The sequence below is a fragment of the Cherax quadricarinatus genome, chromosome 44 (genome assembly GCF_038502225.1).
Source record: "Cherax quadricarinatus isolate ZL_2023a chromosome 44, ASM3850222v1, whole genome shotgun sequence".
Lineage (NCBI taxonomy): Eukaryota > Metazoa > Arthropoda > Malacostraca > Decapoda > Parastacidae > Cherax > Cherax quadricarinatus.
Genome location: NC_091335.1, coordinates 28,756,124 through 28,774,229, shown reverse-complemented (window position 1 = coordinate 28,774,229; position 18,106 = coordinate 28,756,124). Strand labels below are relative to the sequence as shown.

At 44.3% G+C, this 18,106-nt stretch overlaps 1 protein-coding gene across 1 annotated transcript in view; it reads left to right on the top strand.

The window, feature by feature from the left end:
• The first annotated feature begins 17,639 nt into the window (after positions 1–17,639).
• LOC128697332 (lachesin-like) overlaps positions 17,640–18,106 on the top strand; it is a 33,436-nt gene continuing 32,969 nt past the window's right edge. Inside the window, exon 1 of the mRNA XM_070093856.1 lies at positions 17,640–17,643. Coding sequence (XP_069949957.1) covers positions 17,640–17,643 — 4 coding nt within the window. The remainder of the gene's footprint in view (positions 17,644–18,106) is intronic.

Here is an 18,106-nt window from a genome sequence, read left to right as displayed (position 1 = left end):
TTCTTTATAACATTATTGGCCATCTGGATCTGAATAATTTAAGGCAGTCAGGTTGAAAGGTAGGCCACACTCGTGGACAACTGCCAACATTAGCGACAAATCCTTGTGGCCTCGATATTTCTTTGTATATACATTTGCTTGCTTCTGCTAGGTGCACTGAATGTGGCTGGCAATACGATGTTGCGGGTACACAAGAATGAATTAGGGATAAAAGCAATGTCTTTTGGGTTTATACACAAATAACCCGCACATAAAAGAGAGAAGCTTACGACGACGTTTCGGTCCGACTTGGACCATTGACAAAGTCACACTAGTGTGACTTTGTCAATGGTCCAAGTCGAACCGAAACGTCGTCGTAAGCTTCTCTCTTTTATGTGCGGGTTATTTGTGTATCGTTCCAGTCACGGTATTGTGCCTTTTTGTTATTTATCTTTTGGGTTTACTTTCCAGGTTGCCTGGGGTTACAAGGGAACCGGTGCTGTGCTGACAGTATCCACACAAGTCATCACCAACAACCCCCGTATCTCCATCCAGCGGGAGCAGCGCTCCACCTGGGTGCTGACTATCGCCAATGTCACCATGCAGGACCAGGGACACTACTGGTGCCAGGTTAACACCTCCCCACCGAGCTCCATCTCTGGCTTCCTCGCTGTAGTAGGTAATACCAATGATTCTACTCACGGCCACAACTTGTGGTAACTCACAGGCTGGTCTCATGAGATTATGCTCAGGCTAACAGACTAATCATCCATAGAAATGTAGAAGTTATGTTAGGTGAAAGTGAGAAGCAGATATCTAAAACGACAGGAATAAGTGAGAGTAGAAGAATAAACCTTAAGCCAAAAAGGATATACACAGAAGGTAGGAGGAGATAGTGATATACTGTATAAAGTTGCGTAGAGAAGATATCCAGAATAACTAAGAACAAACAGTTTTGAATAACTTATTGTGAAAAGAAATAGAAAATCTTATGGATAAATTTTTACGTGAAGGAAAATGTATTCCAGGAACAATAGAAAACATATATACAGAATGGAAAAAAATACATCCAAATGGACGATCGTAAATCCCAAAGAAGAAATAACACATACACAGAATATATATATATATATATATATATATATATATATATATATATATATATTAATAACACTGCGACTAGACGGGGAATCGAACCCGTGTTGTTTTAGCCCGCCTCATGGCAAGCGAAAATTCACGACCCTCTAACCCGTTGGACCATCCAATCCTACAAAGATCAAGCACCCAGCAAAACAAGGTGTTGTACCGTGATCCGAGGTGTACTAGCCTCCACAGCTTTAACCCAACTGAACTCCTTCCCTCGGCCCAGGAGCTTGAACAGTAAATTTATTCTTACTCCCTAAAGGCCACATCGTCTATGAACGATGAATAAACAGAAGGGTGGATGGTAGAGCATCGGACTGTCAATTTACGGACAGCGGTTCGAGCCCCTCGTCCACCCTTCTGTTGATCCTAATATATACATATATACATATATATACATATATATAAATATATAAATATATATGTATAAATATATATATTTATATATATATGGATATATATATATACAGTGGACCCCCGCATAACGATTACCTCCAAATGCGACCAATTATGTAAGTGTATTTATGTAAGTGCGTTTGTACGTGTATGTTTGGGGGTCTGAAAGGAATAATCTACTTCACAATATTCCTTATGGGAATAAATTCGGTCAGTACTGGCACCTGAACATACTTATGGAGTGAAAAAATATCGTTAACCGGGGTCCACTGTATATCCAAAATTTATGAAATAGGTAATGATTTAAAATATCCAAGAAATGTAATTGATAAATCTTTTAAAGTTGCTAGAAATACTTTTTACAATCCAAAAAGGGACAACAAGCCTAATTCAACTAAAAATATGTTGGTCCTCCCTTACCATGAAAACTTGGTTGATATGCCTTCTCTTCTTAAGACTTTTAATATTAAAGTTGTATTCAAAAATCTTGATACAGTAAAAAAATTTTTGATAAAGAATTCCCCCCAAAATGCTGATGGATGCGTCTATAAGATTCCTTGTAAAATTTGCGATAAAGTTTATTACGGTCAAACTGGTAAAAATCTCGAACTAAGATTAAAACAACATAAATATAGCATTACAACTGGACAAGATTCCAATGCTCTATTTATTCATGTAAGAGATTTTAACCATCCAATTGATTTTCAAAAAGTTGAGAAAGTAGTATCAAGCAAGTCCATGGTCGACAGGAATATAATTGAATCTTGTTTCATAAAAAGCAGTTTTGACAATAATATGAATATTTCCTTTGGTTTATATAAATTAGATCCATTTATAATTAATAGAATTTGGGAAGAATTTAATAATACACTGGACAAATAATAATTTTTAAATTTTCTTGGGTAGAATAGTTCGTGGGTGAGTTGTGCAAAGGACCTATCCAGTTGGGTCGGCGCGCGTCAGGTGTTTAACCGTTGTGGGATCTGATAGTGAGGTGTTGGCCGGACCCCTTATATAGCTTCCTTGGATGCTTTACTTTCATAGTTCCTTGATAATGTGAGTAGTCACGAAAGCGCTTGGAATTTCTCTATTCTTTCAGAGTGGTTGTTTTGCATATTTTGAAATCACCTGTTTAGTGTGATATTTTTTTATTGATATATATATATATATATATATATATATATATATATACACCAATTACAAGTTCCGCCGCTCGCTACTCCCCCACCCTCATCCCCCATGCATCCATGCTGCCCTTCACCCGTCACCCCACAGCTGGCGCCCTCCCACCCCCCACGATATCAGCAATGTCACAAGTAGTCGCGGGTTCCCAGGAATCTTCACGACAGAGCCAAAGCTGTCGTTCACGAGGCATCTGCCGGGTGTGCCACAGGGAATGTGCACTCAATCCCACATCTGGCAACATCCGTGCACACAATGGATGTCTAGGCTCCAGGAGAGCTCCAAATGAGAACAACCAACAGCCTCCCCCAGCAGACAGGGCTGACAGCTACCGTGACTTCACCTCTACAGAGGACCTCAAATCTGCAATCAAATTAACATCCACCAGGACTCTGACACACATCCCCAAAGCAGCTCGCCCTCAAGCTGCTAGCAAATTTACTGACCTTCTGAAGAAAGTCAACGATGCTCCTTCAAACAACAGATCCTGGCACAACTTGCTGCTTTTTGGCAATGCCTGTTTGGCTGTCCCACCAAGGAGGGACAAGTCACTAGCAACACATGTTATTAGGGCAATAAATGCATTCCCAAGGGATGACAACCTCGTCCATCTACCCCCTAGGGCGACAAACACCCGCCGGGCAAATGCCAACAACAGGACACCCGACACCTCAAAAATCAGAGCCCAAATTAGCAAAAAAAATAGAAGAGGGTAATACTATTGGAGCTTTGAGACTTATAACCAGTGAGGATACCATCGCTCCCAAGGACGTCAGCACGGCGCAAGCTCTGAAGGACAAACATCCACCCAGGGCTCCCAGTACCAACATTGACCTCCCTGACATTGCAGCAGGCGTAGAACATCTAACCTTACAGGATGCTGATGTGTATAAAGCTGCTATGTCATTTCCACAGGGTTCAGCAGGAGGTTTCACCGGTTTAAGGCCTCAACACTTAAAACAAATACTCAATCCAGCACTTGGTGAGGTTTCAGAGAGGCTGCTGTCTGAACTCACCAAATTTTCCAACCTGTGCCTGGCTGGCGGTGTCCCAGAGGCCATCAGACCCTTTTTCTTTGGTGCCTCATTGTGTGCCCTCCGGAAAAAGGATGGCGGAATCAGGCCCATTGCAGTGGGTAACACCCTTCGGCGCCTAGTCGCCAAGGCTGCAGTAAGAAGGGTGAGTCAAGAGGCTGCTGCAGTGCTGAAACCAACTCAGCTCGGTTTCGGCGTTCAACAGGGCTGTGAAGCAGCTGCCCATGCAGCACGAGTATATATCAAAAACAGTCCTATGAAAAAGCCTTGGTCAAATTGGACTTTGCCAATGCTTTCAACTCAGTCAGAAGGGATGCTGCTCTCCAAGCAGTTTATAGAAACTTCCCTTTCCTTTATCCCTTCATAGAATCGTGTTATAGTGTGACTTCCAAACTATTGTTTGGGGACCATGAAATTGACTCGTGTGAGGGCGTGCAACAGGGGGACCCTCTCGCCCCCTTTCTATTTTGTTTGGTCATCAAGGAAGTCACGGAGGCACTCTCCAGCGAGCTCAATATCTGGTTCCTGGACGACGGTACCCTAGCTGGCACAACAGAATCTCTCCTAGAGGACATCAGTAAAATTAAAGACATGGGAGAAAGCCTGGGCCTTTCTTTAAACCCCACCAAATGTGAAACAGTTTCTACCAATCAACAGATGATCCAGAATATTAGTGCCGTTTTACCAGGAGCACGAGCCATTGATCCAGCCAATAGCACTCTCCTTGGTGCTCCTCTTGGGTCCAATGCCATCGATCTGATCCTAGGAAAAAAAGTCTCAGACCTCCGGTCGATGGAAAGCAGGATGAAAGACATTGACACACACGATGCCTTCTACCTACTCACCAGGTGCCTGTCAATCCCAAAACTTACCTATTTTCTGAGATGCTCCCCAGCCTTCAGCAGTCCAAAACTCAAGGAATATGACTCTCTCCTGAAGGCCATTAGAGAGTGTATTGAATCTTTCCCTTGACGATGGACAGTGGTTGCAAGCCTCACTTCCAGTCAGGCTTGGAGGGCTAGGAGTACGCAGATCCTCCCAGATTGCTCTACCAGCTTTCCTGTCCTCTTCCATTGCATCAAACGAGTTGATAAGACAAATTCTTCCTGACACCCTCAGTGACTCAGCAGGAATAGAAGACCCTAGCTCTGCCAGTGCCATCACCGAATGGGAGACTCTTGCTGCTCCAGCACCAAACCCTAGTGCAGCACTGGCTCACAGTCAAGCTGGGATGGCCCAATTGCTGAAAAGGTGCTTGCCAACATGCACAGGGCTGCAACATCAGATAGGGAGATTGCCCGTCTCCAGGCTGTGAGTGCACATCACTCCGGGGACTTCCTCCAAACAGTTCCCATATCGGCAATGGGAACGCGACTCGACCCTAAGACCCTCCGTATTTCAGTGACTCTGCGCCTCGCTGCCCCAATTCACACAGAATATATGTGTATTTGCAGCGAAGTGCAAGCAGACCAATACGGTCTACATGGTCTTAACTGTTCCAAAACCAAGGGCTGGCATGCAAGACACAATGAGGTCAACGACATCATTAAGAGAACCCTTGCTACAGCTGGATGCCCTGCCGAGAGGGAGCCACGATCCCTTGCAGCAAACAATACCCACAACCCAGCAAAACGCCCCGTCGGGATCACCATCTATCCTTGGAAGAATGGCAAGCTCTTAGCATGGGACTATACCTGTGTGTCCACACTGGCTGACACCTATATCCATCACAGTGTGGGGCGACAGGGAGGAGCTGCTGACCACAGGGAGGAGTACAAGATCAGCAAGTACAGGGACATTAGCCAACAGTATCAATTTGTCCCAGTGGGATCAGAGACCTTGGGATCATGGGGAAAAAATGCCACACGTTTCCTTAAAGAATTGGGTTCCAGACTCATTGACACCACCAGGGACCCAAGTGCAGCCACTTTCATGTTCCAGCGCTTCAGCGTCGCCATCCAGAGGGGAAATGCTTGCTGCATACTTGGCTCACGTCCAGCCTCGGAGGAGCTGGAGGAAATTCATGATCTTTGATACATTGTGCCATTGTATTCATGTTTATGTTTTCTTCTGTAAATGTATTTTGTTTATTAATAAATGTTCACATAGAATAAAAAATATATAGGGGGTGGTAGGAGAAGAAAATATTCAAACAGCTCCGGGGAGAACCTTGAGTTTTCCCTGAGGTACGTTTATTGTCTTCTCTGAGGATGAGGGTCCCCATTCCAGCTATAGAGGTGGTATATATATATTTATTTTATTATCACACTGGCCGATTCCCACCAAGGCAGGGTGGCACGAAAAAGAAAAACTTTCACCATCATTCACTCCATCACTGTCTTGCCGGAAGGGTGCTTTACACTACAGTTTTTAAACTGCAACATTAACACCCCTCCTTCAGAGTGCAGGCACTGTACTTCCCATCTCCAGGACTCAAGTCTGGCCTGCCGGTTTACCTGAATCCCTTAATAAATGTTACTTTGCTCGCACTCCAATAACACGTCAAGTATTAAAAACCATTTCTTTCCATTCACTCCTACCAAACACGCTCACGCATGCCTGCTGGAAGTCCAAGCCCCTCGCACACAAAACCTCCTTTACCCCCTCCCTCCAACCTTTCCTAGGCCGACCCCTTCCCCGCCTTCCTTCCACTACAGACTGATACATTCTTGAAGTCATTCTGTTTCGCTCCATTCTCTCTACATGTTCGAACCACCTCAACAACCCTTCCTCAGCCCTCTGGACAACAGTTTTGGTAATCCCGCACCTCCTCCTAACTTCCAAACTACGAATTCTCTGCATTATATTCACACCACACATTGCCCTTAGACATGACATCTCCACTGCCTCCAGCCTTCTCCTCGCTGCAACATTCATCACCCATGCTTCACACCCATATAAGAGCGTTGGTAAAACTATACTCTCATACATTCCCCTCTTTGCCTACAAGGACAAAGTTCTTTGTCTCCACAGACTCCTAAGTGCACCACTCACCCTTTTCCCCTCATCAATTCTATGATTCACCTCATCTTTCATAGACCCATCCGCTGACACGTCCACTCCCAAATATCTGAATACATTCACCTCCTCCATACTCTCTCCCTCCAATCTGATATCCAATCTTTCATCACCTAATCTTTTTATCATCATAACCTTACTCTTTCCTGTATTCACTTTTAATTTTCTTCTTTTGCACACCCTACCAAATTCATCCACCAACCTCTGCAACTTCTATTCAGAATCTCCGAAGAGCACAGTGTCATCAGCAAAGAGCAACTGTGACAACTCCCACTTTATGTGTGATTCTTTATCTTTTAACTCCATGCCTCTTGCCAAGACCCTCGCATTTACTTCTCTTACAACCCCATCTATAAATATATTAAACAACCATGGTGACATCACACATCCTTGTCTAAGGCCTACTTTTACTGGGAAATAATTTCCCTCTTTCCTACATACTCTAACTTGAGCCTCACTATCCTCGTAAAAACTCTTCACTGCTTTCAGTAACCTACCTCCTACACCATACACCTGCAACATCTGCCACATTGCCCCCCTATCCACCCTGTCATACGCCTTTTCCAAATCCATAAATGCCACAAAGACCTCTTTAACCTTATCTAAATACTGTTCACTTATATGTTTCACTGTAAACACTCCCCCTACCTTTCCTAAAGCCTCCTTGTTCATCTGCTATCCTATTCTCCGTCTTACTCTTAATTCTTTCAATAACAACTCTACCATACACTTTACCAGGTATACTCAACAGACATATCCCCCTATAATTTTTGCACTCTCTTTTGTCCCCTTTGCTTTTATACAAAGGAACTATGCACGCTCTCTGCCAATCCCTAGGTACCTTACCCTCTTCCATACATTTATTAAATAATTGCACCAACCACTCCAAAACTATATCCCCACCTGCTTTTAACATTTCTATCTTTATCCCATCAATCCCGGCTGCCTTACCCCCTTTCATTTTACCTACTGCCTCACGAACTTCCCCCACACTCACAACTGGCTCTTCCTCACTCCTACAAAATGTTATTCCTCCTTGCCCTATACACGAAATCACAGCTTCCCTATCTTCATCAACATTTAACAATTCCTCAAAATATTCCCTCCATCTTCCCAATACCTCTAACTCTCCATTTAATAAATCTCCTCTCCTATTTTTAACTGACAAATCCATTTGTTCTCTAGGCTTCCTTAACTTGTTAATCTCACTCCAAAACTTTTTCTTATTTTCAACAAAATTTGTTGATAACATCTCACCCACTCTCTCATTTGCTCTCTTTTTACATTGCTTCACCACTCTCTTAACCTCTCTCTTTTTCTCCATATACTCTTCCCTCCTTGCATCACTTCTACTTTGTAAAAACTTCTCATATGCTAACTTTTTCTCCCTTACTACTCTCTTTACATCATTATATATATATATATATATATATATATAAACTTTTAACTCCACGCCAAAAGATAAAGAATCACACAAAGTGGGAGTTGTCACAGTTGCTCTTTGCTGATGACACTGTGCTCTTGGGAGATTCTGAAGAGAAGTTGCAGAGGTTGGTGGATGAATTTGGTAGGGTGTGCAATAGAAGAAAATTAAAAGTGAATACAGGAAAGAGTAAGGTTATGAGGATAAACAAAAAGATTAGATGATGAAAGATTGGATATCAGATTGGATGGAGAGAGTATGGAGGAGGTGAATGTATTCAGATATTTGGGAGTGGACGTGTCAGCGGATGGGTCTATGAAAGATGAGGTGAATCACAGAATTGATGAGGGGAAAAGGGTGAGCGGTGCACTTAGGAGTCTATGGAGACAAAGAACTTTGTCCTTGGAGGCAAAGAGGGGAATGTATGAGAGTATAGTTTTACCAACACTCTTATATGGGTGTGAAGCATGGGTGATGAATGTTGCAGCGAGGAGAAGGCTGGAGGCAGTGGAGATGTCATGTCTGAGGGCAATGTGTGGGGTGAATATAATGCAGAGAATTCGTAGTTTGGAAGTTAGGAGGAGGTGCGGGATTACCAAAACTGTTGTCCAGAGCGCTGAGGAAGGGTTGTTGAGGTGGTTCGGACATGTAGAGAGAATGGAGCGAAACAGAATGACTTCAAGAGTGTATCAGTCTGTAGTGGAAGGAAGGCGGGGTAGGGGTCGGCCTAGGAAAGGTTGGAGGGAGGGGGTAAAGGAGGTTTTGTGTGTGAGGGGCTTGGACTTCCAGCAGGCATGCGTGAGCGTGTTTGATAGGAGTGAATGGAGACAAATGGTTTTTAATACTTAACGTGCTGTTGGAGTGTGAGCAAAGTAACATTTATGAAGGGGTTCAGGGAAACCGGCAGGCCGGACTTGAGTCCTGGAGATGGGAAGTAAAGTGCCTGCACTCTGAAGGAGGGGTGTTAATGTTGCAGTTTAAAAACTGTAGTGTAAAGCACCCTTCTGGCAAGACAGTGATGGAGTGAATGATGGTGAAAGTTTTTCTTTTTCGGGTCATCCTGCCTTGGTGGGAATCGGCCAGTGTGATAATAAATATATATATATATATATATATATATATATATATATATATATATATATATATATATATATATATATATATATATATATCCACATAACATGAAAGTAATAATACAAGTGAAGATGGTATAACACAAAGGATTAGAAAGATGTTAATAGTTTCTGTAGCTTATACCAACATCTTGTTGTTTTTGGAACAATGAGAAAGGTAAAAACAAAATACCAAGGATTCCAGATGAGAAAATGTGGAAAAACGTAAAATGCAGAGTGTTAAAATGACGCCAGTTCAAAGAGGAAAAATGAAATATTAAATAAAGATACGTGTATGAGAAACCCGAGGGGAAAAACCAATAAAAGAATAGGTGAGGAGAATAGATGGGGATTTTTGTCAGTGAGGGGATGAAGGAGAGTAGGACCAGGAGCAGACACGACTTCCCTCACCCCCCTTTTATTTATTTTAGGAAAAAGATTTATAGAACGAATTTGAAAAAGAGTTGTTGACAAAGTTTCAAAGATTAACAGAAATGCATCTAACATCTTGAAAAATAAATAAAAAACAAGAACTTTGCAAAAGTGACAAGGAATCACCTCAAGTAATTATCAACCAGGAATAATAAGTCTCCCACACCCTGAAAACTTTCTTAATAATCTTTCTTTACCTGGAGTTTACCTGGAGAGGGTTTCGGGGGTCAACGCCCCCGCGGTTCGGTCTGAGACCAGGTCTCAATGTTGCAATTATAAAAAATGAAGAAATTAAATAAATGATATGACTAAGAATTCCGTCAAAAAATACTGATGGCTGTGTCTAATTCTTTATACAAAATTTAATATATTTTGGAAAAATTAAGAAAAAGTCTTGAGCCAAAATTACGGCAACAATCACACCATTAAAATTGGCCAGGAGTTTTATGCTCTAAGTGAGATCACTCGTCCAAAAATTTGGGTATTTTTATTCCGGAAACGTTTCGCCAGCCCGTGGCTTCTTCAGTCTTATGCAGAGAAAAGTGTAAAATGAGTAGTAGTTTGCGGTAATCAGTCTCTCAGCCTGGAGTCGATGTGTTGAGTCCATCAGTCTTGATAAAAGTGCAGCACGATACCAGAAGGACTCACAGGTAAGGACCCGCTAGAGGAGAGGAGGAAGTGGGGATACTTGAGGAACTGACCGGGAAGAAGAGAGAACTACACAGAAAAGAAAGTTGCCGACTCTAAACTCAGCAGCAAATGCATTGTAAGGGTTGTTGTGTAAGGCTTGTGCTCAACTACTCTCTTCAAGACTGGTCTTGCTAGGTCGACAAAATATGTGACTAACTCTAGGCACAGTTCCTCAACTGACCTACAGAGACGCACGTCTATAGCTATGGTATTTTAATAGCGAGGATGGAAGTGCAGCATATTTGTGAAGATTGGGATTATATACTGATGACAGATGAGGTGGAGGAGAGAGAGGCGGAGTCACCATTGGACAAAACCACTAGCTGAAGTAGGTTGTGCAGGGATTTCTTCAAAACTAATCTGTAAGCACGATTTACTTACAACAGTGGTTTTTTCCAGTGGTGACTTAGCCTCTTTCTCCTCCACCTCATCTGTCGTCAAAATATAAGCCTCATCTCCGCAAATATGCTGCACTTTGATCTTCACTATTAAAACATCATAGCTATCGATGTGCGTATCTGTGTAGGTCAGTTGAGGAACTGTGTCTAGAGTCAGTCACATCTTTCGTCGACCTAGCAAGACCAGCAGCTTTTGCTGCTGAGTTTAGCGTCGGCACTTTCCCTTTCTGTGTAGTTCTCTCTCTCTTCCCGATCAATTCCTGAAGTATCCCCACTTCCCCCTCACCTCTAGGGGGTCCTTACCTGTGAGTCCTTCTGGTATTATGCTGCACTTTTATCAAGACTGAAGGACTCAACATGTCGACTACAGGCTAAGGGACTGATTACTTCAAATTAATTCTCATCTTCCACGTTTCTCCGCATAGGACTGAAGAAGCCACTGGCTGGCGACACGTTTCCAGAATAAAAATACCCAAATGTTGGACGAGTGGTCTCATTTATCAGCTTACATGAAAATATACAGCATAAGATTATTGGTCAATTTTAATGGTATGATTGTTGCAGTAATTTTGGTTCAAGACAGGACGGTAGTACCTCCCTGGGTGGTTGCTCTCTACCAACCTACTACCACAGGACGGTAGTACCTCCCTGGGTGGTTGCTGTCTACCTACCTACCACCACAGGAGGGTAGTACCTCCCTGGGTGGTTGCTATCTACCAACCTACTACCACAGGACGGTAGTACCTCCCTGGGTGGTTGCTGTCTACCAACCTACTACCACAGGACGGTAGTACCTCCCTGGGTGGTTGTTGTCTACCAACCTACTACCACAGGACGGTAGTACCTCCCTGGGTGGTTGTTGTCTACCAACCTACTACCACAGGACGGTAGTACCTCCCTGGGTGGTTGTTGTCTACCAACCTACTACCACAGGACGGTAGTACCTCCCTGGGTGGTTGCTGTCTACCAACCTACTACCACAGGACGGTAGTACCTCCCTGGGTGGTTGCTGTCTACCAACCTACTACCACAGGACGGTAGTACCTCCCTGGGTGGTTGCTGTCTACCAACCTACTACCACAGGACGGTAGTACCTCCCTGGGTGGTTGCTGTCTACCAGCCTACTACCACAGGACGGTAGTACCTCCCTGGGTGGTTGCTGTCTACCAACCTACTACCACAGGACGGTAGTACCTCCCTGGGTGGTTGCTGTCTACCAACCTACTACCACAGGACGGTAGTACCTCCCTGGGTGGTTGCTGTCTACCAGCCTACTACCACAGGACGGTAGTACCTCCCTGGGTGGTTGTTGTCTACCAGCCTACTACCACAGGACGGTAGTACCTCCCTGGGTGGTTGCTGTCTACCAGCCTACTACCACAGGACGGTAGTACCTCCCTGGGTGGTTGCTGTCTACCAACCTACTACCACAGGACGGTAGTACCTCCCTGGGTGGTTGCTGTCTACCAACCTACTACCACAGAACGGTAGTACCTCCCTGGGTGGTTGCTGTCTACCAACCTACTACCACAGGACGGTAGTACCTCCCTGGGTGGTTGCTGTCTACCATCCTACTACCACAGGACGGTAGTACCTCCCTGGGTGGTTGCTGTCTACCATCCTACTACCACAGGACGGTAGTACCTCCCTGGGTGGTTGCTGTCTACCAGCCTACTACCACAGGACGGTAGTACCTCCCTGGGTGGTTGCTGTCTACCATCCTACTACCTAGAAAAATACATACCTGTTAATGCCGGAGATTCGAACCTGTGAACAAAGACAAGAGGAACGAAATTATTCACATGTACCCGACAATATTGCCGGATTTATTTTTATTATATGCATACACATACACACAATATATATATATATATATATATATATATATATATATATATATATATATATATATATATATATATATATATATATATATATATATATATATATATATATATATTTATATTGCGCCGAACAGGTAAAACTTGCGATTTTGTCTTAAATAGCAACGATCTTCTTGCCGAATAAGGGAAGCGAAATTTTGTGTATGCAACACTGTCGCAAAAATCATTCTGAACTTAACGAAAAAATATGTTTAATTTTGTTTATTATTAAATTGTTGTAAACTTGTCTAAAATATATTTTGTAGGATTAGGCTAAATTAAATTGCACTTGTTATAATAATAAGTTTTCTAAGGTTATTTTGGTACAAAATTATTAATTTTATTTTTTTATTAAAATAAATGACAGAATATATATCTTTAAACATTTGAATATATATATATATATATAATAATATCTATATATATATATATATATATATATATATATATATATATATATATATATATATATACATCCGAGCGAAAGGGCTCTTTTAGACAGAACTTGCACAGGCCAGGGAGTTTACCTGGAGTTTACCTGGAGAGAGTTCCGGGGGTCAACGCCCCCGCGGCCCGGTCTGTGACCAGGCCTCCTGGTGGATCAGCGCCTGATCAACCAGGCTGTTACTGCTGGCTGCACGCAAACCAACGTACGAGCCACAGCCCGGCTGGTCAGGGAGATACCAATCTAATACAAGCTTGTCTGGAAACTACCAGTTGTCGAAATAACGTCAGTAACAGCGATCTAGGGAATGATCATTCATACCTGTACCTAATTTCCACAATACAGTGCAGGAAACATTCGAAGGACAGGCCAGGGAGATGCTGGTTGTACAGAGACCTCTCCTAATTAAGTAAAGTTCACAAATATAGCGTATAAGAAGTAGGAGAAAATTCTGAAACAGCTTCAGGGAGAAACCAGGGTTTTCCCTGAAGTACGTTTGTCTTCTCTGAACTTAATTAGGAGAGGTTTGGGTATAATTGGCATCTCCCTGGCCTCTCCCGTGCTTGTTTCACTCTTTATGTAATGGAAATTAGGTATAGGTGTGAATGATCATCCCGTAGATCGGTGTTACTGACGCTAGTTAGACAACTGGAAGTTTCCAGACAAGTTTACATTAGACTGACTTCTCCCTGGTCTGTTCACGTCCGGTTCCTTGTCTAAAACAAAACTTTCAGTTAGCCAAGACAGTAGTCAAAACATGACATACCTATACAATGTTAGTCGACGATAAATGGCAGTATTTATGCGACGTTTATGATCAAATGACATCACTCTACCTGGCTGGTTTCATTGTCCGGAGGCCTTTTCGGCTAAGTCAAAACAGTAGGCAACACACTCGCCTCACACACTGAGTGTCCGTGGTTCAGTCCCCAGCATGGGTGTAAACATCCGCTGTCCTTGGTTCTCAAAGAGGATGGTACCACCCCCTTTGGGGGCGGTGGAAAGGTTTATCTGGAGAGAGTTCCGCGGGTCAACGCCCCCGCGGCCCGGTCTGTGACCAGGCCTCCTTAGGTCAGTGTCCCAGGATGCGACCCACACCAGTCGACTAACACCCAGGTACCCATTTTACTGATGGGGAACATAGACAACAGGTGGAAAGAAACACGTCCAATGTTTCTACTCTGGCTGGGAATCGAACCCAGGCCCTCACCGTGTGAAGCGAGAGCGTTAACCACCACATCCACTGTCCTTGGTTCTCAAAGAGGATGGTACCACCCCCTTTGGGGGCGGTGGAAAGGTTCAGAGGATCGTTGAGATAAAAGGGGTTGGTAAGGGGTAAGTAAGGTGTTATCAAAACCAAGGGAACGTTTGTTTTGCAAAAACTAAGTCACAGACATTTAATATGCTTTACAAAGAATAATATTAACAGAAAGCAGTTATTTTGTTGAGACATGACTGGAAAAAAGACAGACATTACCCTATGACACCGTTACTTTCTGAAGTTATCCTGGGAGGCTAATCTTCCCTACCCCAGGTTATCATGGGTGGCTAACCCTCCCTACCTCAGGTATCATGTGTGGCTAACCCTCCCTACCCCAGGTATCATGAGAGGCTAACCCAGGCTACCATGGGTGGCTAACATTCCTTACCCCAGGTTATCATGTGTGGCTAACCCTCCCTACCCAAGGTTACCATGGGTGGCTAACCCTCCCTACCCCATGTATCATGTGTGGCTAACCCTCCCTACCCAAGGTTACCATGGGTGGCTAACCCTCCCTACCCCATGTATCATGTGTGGCTAACCCTCCCTACCCAAGGTTACCATGGGTGGCTAACCCTCCCTACCCAAGGTATCATGAGAGGCTAACCTTCCCTACCCCAGGTTATCATGTGTGGCTAACTCTCCCTGCCCAGGTTATCATGTGTGGCTAACGCTCCCTACCCAAGGTTATCATGGGTAGCTAACTCTCCTTACCCCATGTATCATGTGTGGCTAACCCTCCCTATCCCAGGTTATCATAGGTGGCTAATCCTCCTTACCCCAGGTTATCATGGGTGGCTAACCCTCCCTACCCCAGTTTATCATGGGTGGCTAACCCTCCCTATCCCAGGTTATCATGGGTGGCTAACCCTCCCTATCCCAGGTTATCATGGGTGGCTAACCCTCCCTATCCCAGGTTATCATGAGTGGCTAACCCTCCCTACCCCAGGTATCATGAGTGGCTAACCCTCCCTACCCCAGGTATCATGAGTGGCTAACGCTCCCTACCCCAGGTTATCATGGGTGGCTAACCCTCCCTACCCCAGGTTATCATGGGTGGATAACCCTCCCTACCCCAGGTTATCATGGGTGGCTAACTCTCCCTACCCCATGTATCATGGGTGGCTAACCCTCCCTGCCCCAGGTTATCATGGGTGGATAACCCTCCCTACCCCAGGTTATCATGGGTGGCTAACTCTCCCTACCCCATGTATCATGGATGGCTAACCCTCCCTACCCCAGGTTATCCTGGGAGACTAACCTTCTCTACCCAGGTTATCATGGGAGGCTAACTCTCCCTGCCCAGGTTATCATGTGTGGCTAACCCTCACTACCCAAGGTTATCATGGGAGGCTAACCCTCCCTACTCCATGTATCATGGGTGGCTAACCCCCCTATCCCAGGTTATCATGGGTGGCTAACCTTCCTTACCCCAGGTTACCATGTTTGGCTAACCCTCCCTACCCCAGGTTATCATGGGTGGTTAACCCTCCGTACCCCATGTTATCATGGGTGGCTAACCCTCCGTACCCCATGTTATCATGGGTGGCTAACCCTCCCTACCCCATGTTATCATGGGTGGCTAACCCTCCGTACCCCATGTTATCATGGGTGGCTAACCCTCCGTACCCCATGTTATCATGGGTGGCTAACCCTCCGTACCCCATGTTATCATGGGTGGCTAACCCTCCGTACCCCATGTTATCATGGGTGGCTAACCCTCCCTACCCCATGTTATCATGGGTGGCTAACCCTCCCTACCCCATGTTATCATGGGTGGCTAACCCTCCCTACCCCATGTTATCATGGGTGGCTAACCCTCCCTACCCCATGTTATCATGGGTGGCTAACCCTCCCTACCCCATGTTATCATGGGTGGCTAACCCTCCCTACCCCATGTTATCATGGGTGGCTAACCCTCCCTACCAAAGGTGTTACCTACATTTTCTCTGACACGTTTTCTTTTAACTCCGTCATTAACAGAGACTTAACTATTCCCATAAAGATTCTGAACCAAAAACTTTATACATTAACTGGAAATACCATTAATAATATTATTCTAAGTCTAAGCACTCGTGTTTATGCATTAATCTCTCCTGTTTCATACGGGACACGTATGCAAATACACACGGATTAATTTAACAATTAAACAAGATCATCAACGACATGAGTGAGGGATTTGTGATGTATTTGTAAATATACACTGAGGGTGTCCCGTGGCTCAGTTGGCAACGCTCTCGCCTCCCTATGTACCCCAGAATGGGTGAAAATGTTAGGCATGTTTTCTTGCACCTGCTGTCCCTGTTCACTTAGCAGTAGGTAGGTTGTTTTCGTGTTAGTCGATTGGTGTGGGTAGCATCCTGGGGATCAAGATTAAAGGACCATATAGACAATAAGACACAGTCGTCGATGACGCACTGATCCTATGGGTTTATTTAAGGTGGCTAACCCTCCGGGCTTAAAAATCCGATGAAATATTATCTATCAAACAACTCGTGTATATAAGTGGTATCCACGCTTCTAAATCACTGCGTAGTTTCAGTGTACATTAATAGTTAACAAGTCCCCCTTTGCGCAAGCTAAGTATATTATTTTAACCACGAATGTCCTCGGATGTCGGTAAAACACCTAGCTCTGCTGGCTGCACCACCTTTGTAGGACTGGCTGGTTCTGTGGGTTAAGGGCATCGAGAAATGGTTGGAAGTAACTAGGCTCATGGGGCCAGAGTGAAGGTCGTCCTAAGTTCCTCTCTCCTTTTTGCGGGTTGTCAGAGTGCAGTAATTTAATAATAAATAAACAATGAAATACTTTTTTTCTCTAGGTTGCATACCCAAATTTTCGCTTGCCTTATTCGACAAGAAGAGAGATGCTATTTAAGCCAAAATCCCAAGTTTTACCTATTCAGCACGACATATATTTATATATATATATTATATTCATGAATAACTTTAAACCTCACTCACGCCCTGCCAGATCAATACGTATTTTATCCACATTGTGACCGTCTTGCAGTCACAGTAGACAATCTTCCAGAATCTTACATGTGTTCCTCGTGGTCCACCAGAGCCACCAGTGCTGGACGGAGGTGACGAGGAGGTGACTGTCAACAGGGGAAGCTCCGCCAACCTGACGTGCCACGCCCATGGCACGCCTACACCCACAGTCAGGTGGATCAGGGAGGACTACGATCGCATCAGAATCAGTGATTCTCACTATGGTAATATATTTATATGGCTATTAACTATGAGTATTATAGTCACACACACACACACACACACACACACACACACACACACACACACACACACACACACACACACACACACACACACACACACACACACACACACACACACACACGTGATGGGGTATCACAGTGGGCAACTGTGACAAGCGGGGTCCCCAAGGGGTCGGCCCTAGGACCAGTGCTATTTTTGGTATATGTGAATGACATGATGGAAGGGTCAGACTCAGAGGTGTCCCTGTTCGCAGATGCTGTGAAGTTAATGAGGAGAATTAAATCAGATGAGGATCAGGCAGGACTTCAAAGAGACCTGGACAGACTGGACACCTGGTCCAGCAACTGGCTTCTCGAATTTAACCCCGCCAAATGCAAAGTCATAAAGATCGGGGAAGGGCAAAGAAGACCGCAGACGGAGTATAGGCTAGGTGGCCAAAGACTGCAAACCTCGCTCAAGGAGAAAGATCTT